This window comes from Terrapene carolina, unplaced genomic scaffold (assembly GCF_002925995.2).
Source record: "Terrapene carolina triunguis isolate 2854851 unplaced genomic scaffold, T_m_triunguis-2.0 Scaffold13202, whole genome shotgun sequence".
NCBI classification, from domain to species: domain Eukaryota; kingdom Metazoa; phylum Chordata; order Testudines; family Emydidae; genus Terrapene; species Terrapene triunguis.
The window spans coordinates 1-3,293 of NW_020677553.1; the positions used below are offsets into that span (position 1 = coordinate 1).

Consider the following 3,293-nt stretch of genomic DNA (forward strand, 5'->3'; position numbering starts at 1 on the left):
GCTGGCTCGGGCAGCTTGGCTCTTAAACAGAGCCGAAGTCTGAGTCAGGGGAGGAGCAGAGCAGCCGCGGGAGAGGAAGTGCCCGGCCGGTATTTTTCCCGGACATGTTCGGCTTTTTGGCAATTCCCCCCGGATGGGGGTTTGATTGCCGAAAAGCCGGACATGTCCGGGAAAAACCGGACGTATGGTAACCCTATGGGAAAGGGCAGCCCCTCCCTGGGAAGAGGGGGACGTGTTTGGAGCTGGTGCACCCAGAGCAAGGAGGGGAACCAGGAGTAGTAGGAAGCAGTCCAGGGAAGTAGCAGTGAAGGCTGGGAGAGGAAGTCCAGAACTGCTGGGTTGAGGGTCCCTGGCCTGGAATCTGCTGTAAAGTTCTTTTTTGAACCCTGTTTATGGTCTTGGCCTTCACAACATGCTCTGGCAAGGGTTACACACACATACTCACATCTTCCTCACCCAGACCAATTTTTGTTAGCTAATCTTTCTATTAAAATAGCACTAGGTCCCCAGTCATGCTCAAGGCCCCATTGTGCTAGGTGCTGCACATGTGCGTGTGACGAAGGGGTTATCGTTATAGATCAAATGAGTGCCAGCTCCCCCTCTCAGTCCACTGTTAGCCAGTTGATGTCCTTGTGTCAGAGTGTGGTGTGCCATGCATGCCTAGGCACTGCCCCATTGCACTACTGTTGGAAGGCTGTGCCCAAGCCCCGCCTTAGCTCAGCAGGGCCATGTCCCATCTGTCCCTGTCTGCTCTCTTCCACAGGCCGAGTGTGACGACATCTGCGGCGAGCCAGTTCTCCTCTATGAAATCCATCCCCTCTTCCCTCTGGAGTCACAGCTCCTTTTCCCTGGGAGAAGCCTCCGTGGCAGGTGAAGGCAGGGCAGATCTTCTCAGGACCCAATGCCACCAGGTTGCCCCAGAGGCACCAGGCTCTGAGCAGCAGACAAGATCCATCCTTGACTCTCTCATTGCTGGGCAGGCTGCGCACGACCGGCAGATCAAGCAGCTGATGGAAATGTTGAGCAGCTCCCGCCCCTTGGCGGGCCAGGTCTCAGTCTGCCAGCTGTGCCGCAAGGCACATCCAGGAAAAATGAAGGGTAAGAAAACTCAGGAGGAGACACAAGTGACTCCAGGAGACTCCTCAGCATCATCCAACCACAACAAGATGCCAGTGGTGTGGCTCCTTCCAGCAGACGGGCGCAAGACACAGGATGGAATGGGGAAAACGGCCCCCACCATGCAACCAAAGATGGTGTCCGTTGCTATGAGTAAAACAGGGCTTTCGCAAGCCGGGGAGAAAGCAACTGGGAGTCCTGACGGTTCTCCTCCAAAGCCAGCAAAGGCCTCCAGAGCTCGGACACCATCCCCTTCAAGGAGCAAAGATCCAGTTCTCAAACGGATCTTGATGTGCCTCAAGAAAAACTTCTCCAAGCTTCAAAACAAAGTGAAGTCCCAAATGTCCGGTCCCTTCACGCTGACCTTTGTGCGTAACATCACCGTGCGGGTGAACATCGCCTGCGGTGACACCGACGGCTGCAACGCCGGGGCCCTCCCAGGTGTGTGTCTGCTGCAAACCTAGAGCCCTGCTCCGGCCCCACCTGCCTGGAGAGAACCCAGGAGTCCTGGCTCCCATCCCCCCGCTCTAACCCACCAGACCCCACTCCCCTCCCAGAGCCGGGGAGAGAAGCCAGGAGTCTGGGCTCCCAGCCCTTGCTGCTCTAACCCCTAGCCCCCGCTCCCCTCCCAGAGCTGGGGACAGAACCCAGGAGTCCTGATTCCCAGCCCCCCTGCTCTAACCCACCAGTCCCCACTCCCGTGTCCGAGCTGGGATCGAACCCAGCGTGCGGAGACTCCTCACCCCAGGCTGACTGGGTGTGTCTGGCTGTTCTCAGTGCCAACCGTGAACCCCGTCCCCAACGGCCGACAGTGCCCGTCGTGCTTCGCCGCGGGGGCAGATCACTGCGAGGACGTGGAGCCCTTGGCCTGCACCGGCGCCGAGGACCATTGTGTTGAGTTCACCGGGACATTAACGCTGGGTAATTCCTCCAGATGGGGGCGGGGTCTGGAACAGAGTCTCAATGAGGTAGAACCCAGGCGTCCTGGCCCCCAGCCCCCTTTGCTCTGACCCACTAGACTCCCCTCCCCTCCCAGAGGCACGGAGAGAAGCCTGGAGTCCTACTTGCCGAGAAGCGAAAGGGGCACTCCAGGAGGATAAGGCCACTGCGGGGAAACTGAATGAATTCTTTGCACGGGTCTTCACGGCTGAGGCTGGGCGGGAGATCCCCACACCGGAGCGTTCTTTGTTGGTGTCAGTAGAGGCGGTTGATACAAAACTACTCAAGATCGTTCAGTCCAAAGCAGACTGCGAAGAGCTACAAAGGGAGCTCACAAAACAGTCCTGCTGGGAGGGGAGCGTGTGAGAAGCCTCATGGGGGTCGGGGGGGGATGTGGGGCCCCCCGATCACATCTCTCTCCCCCCGTCCAGGTGAGATCACCCTGCCGAAGGCTGCGGCTGGATGCGGCTCGCCTGGTGCCTGCGTCAAGAGAGTGGGGGTGAGGAAATACGCCCAGGGCGTGGTGGACATGCTGAGCCGGGCCGAGTGCTACCCAGCTCCCTGGGCCGGCGGGGAGCTGTGAGCCCCGGCCGGGCCCCCTTCCCTTGCCCTGCTTGTGGGGGCTGCAGTGCGCCTCCCCCTGGGGCACCGGCTGCTGCTTCTCTTTGGGGGGGATTGTGGTTCCCTTTTGTGCATTGGCTGAATAAAGCGAGTGGTGGGGTAAGGAGCCGGCCTCTGTTCTGTGCACCAGAGATACTGGGAAGAAGAGAACCCAGGAGTCCTGACTCTTAGTCCCGCACCCTGAACCCCTCATCACTGGCCCCACCCCAGAGCCCGCACCCCCAGCCCAGAGCCTCTGCCCCCTCCCACACCCCAACCATCTGCCTCAGCCCGGAGCCCCCTCCCATACTCCGAACCCCTCGGCTCCACCCCCCAGGCCGAAGCCCCTCCTGCACCCAAACCCCCTCATCACTGGCCCCACCCCAGAGCCTGCACCCCCAGCCGGAGCCCTCACCCCTCCCGCATCCCAACCCCCTGAGCCAGCGCGGTGAAAATGAGCAAGCGACAGAGGGAGGGGGATGGAGTGAGCAGGGGGTGGGGCCTCAGAGAAGGGGCGGGGCAGGGGGCGGGGCAAGGGTGTTCAGTTTTGTGCAATTAGAAAGTTGGCAACCCTACCCCACTCCCTTCTGAAAGCCAGGGAGAGAACCCAGTAGTCCTGGCTCCCAAACCTCCCCCCC

General features: G+C 60.4%; 1 protein-coding gene across 2 annotated transcripts; it reads left to right on the plus strand.

Moving 5' to 3' along the window:
- Positions 1-175: 175 nt before the first annotated feature.
- LOC112122288 lies at positions 176-2,782 on the plus strand. 2 transcript variants are annotated; one of them, XM_026661642.2, is made up of 3 exons: positions 176-1,557; positions 1,894-2,037; positions 2,487-2,782. In XM_026661642.2, exons 1-3 carry the CDS (start codon positions 729-731, stop codon positions 2,636-2,638), a joined length of 1,125 nt encoding a protein of 374 aa, XP_026517427.1. In that variant the 5' UTR covers positions 176-728; the 3' UTR covers positions 2,639-2,782. The 2 variants fall into 2 exon arrangements, with proteins under 2 accessions (XP_026517427.1, XP_026517428.1); XM_026661643.2 differs by lacking the exon at positions 1,894-2,037 and having other exon boundaries at positions 178-1,557.
- The last annotated feature ends 511 nt before the right edge of the window (positions 2,783-3,293 follow it).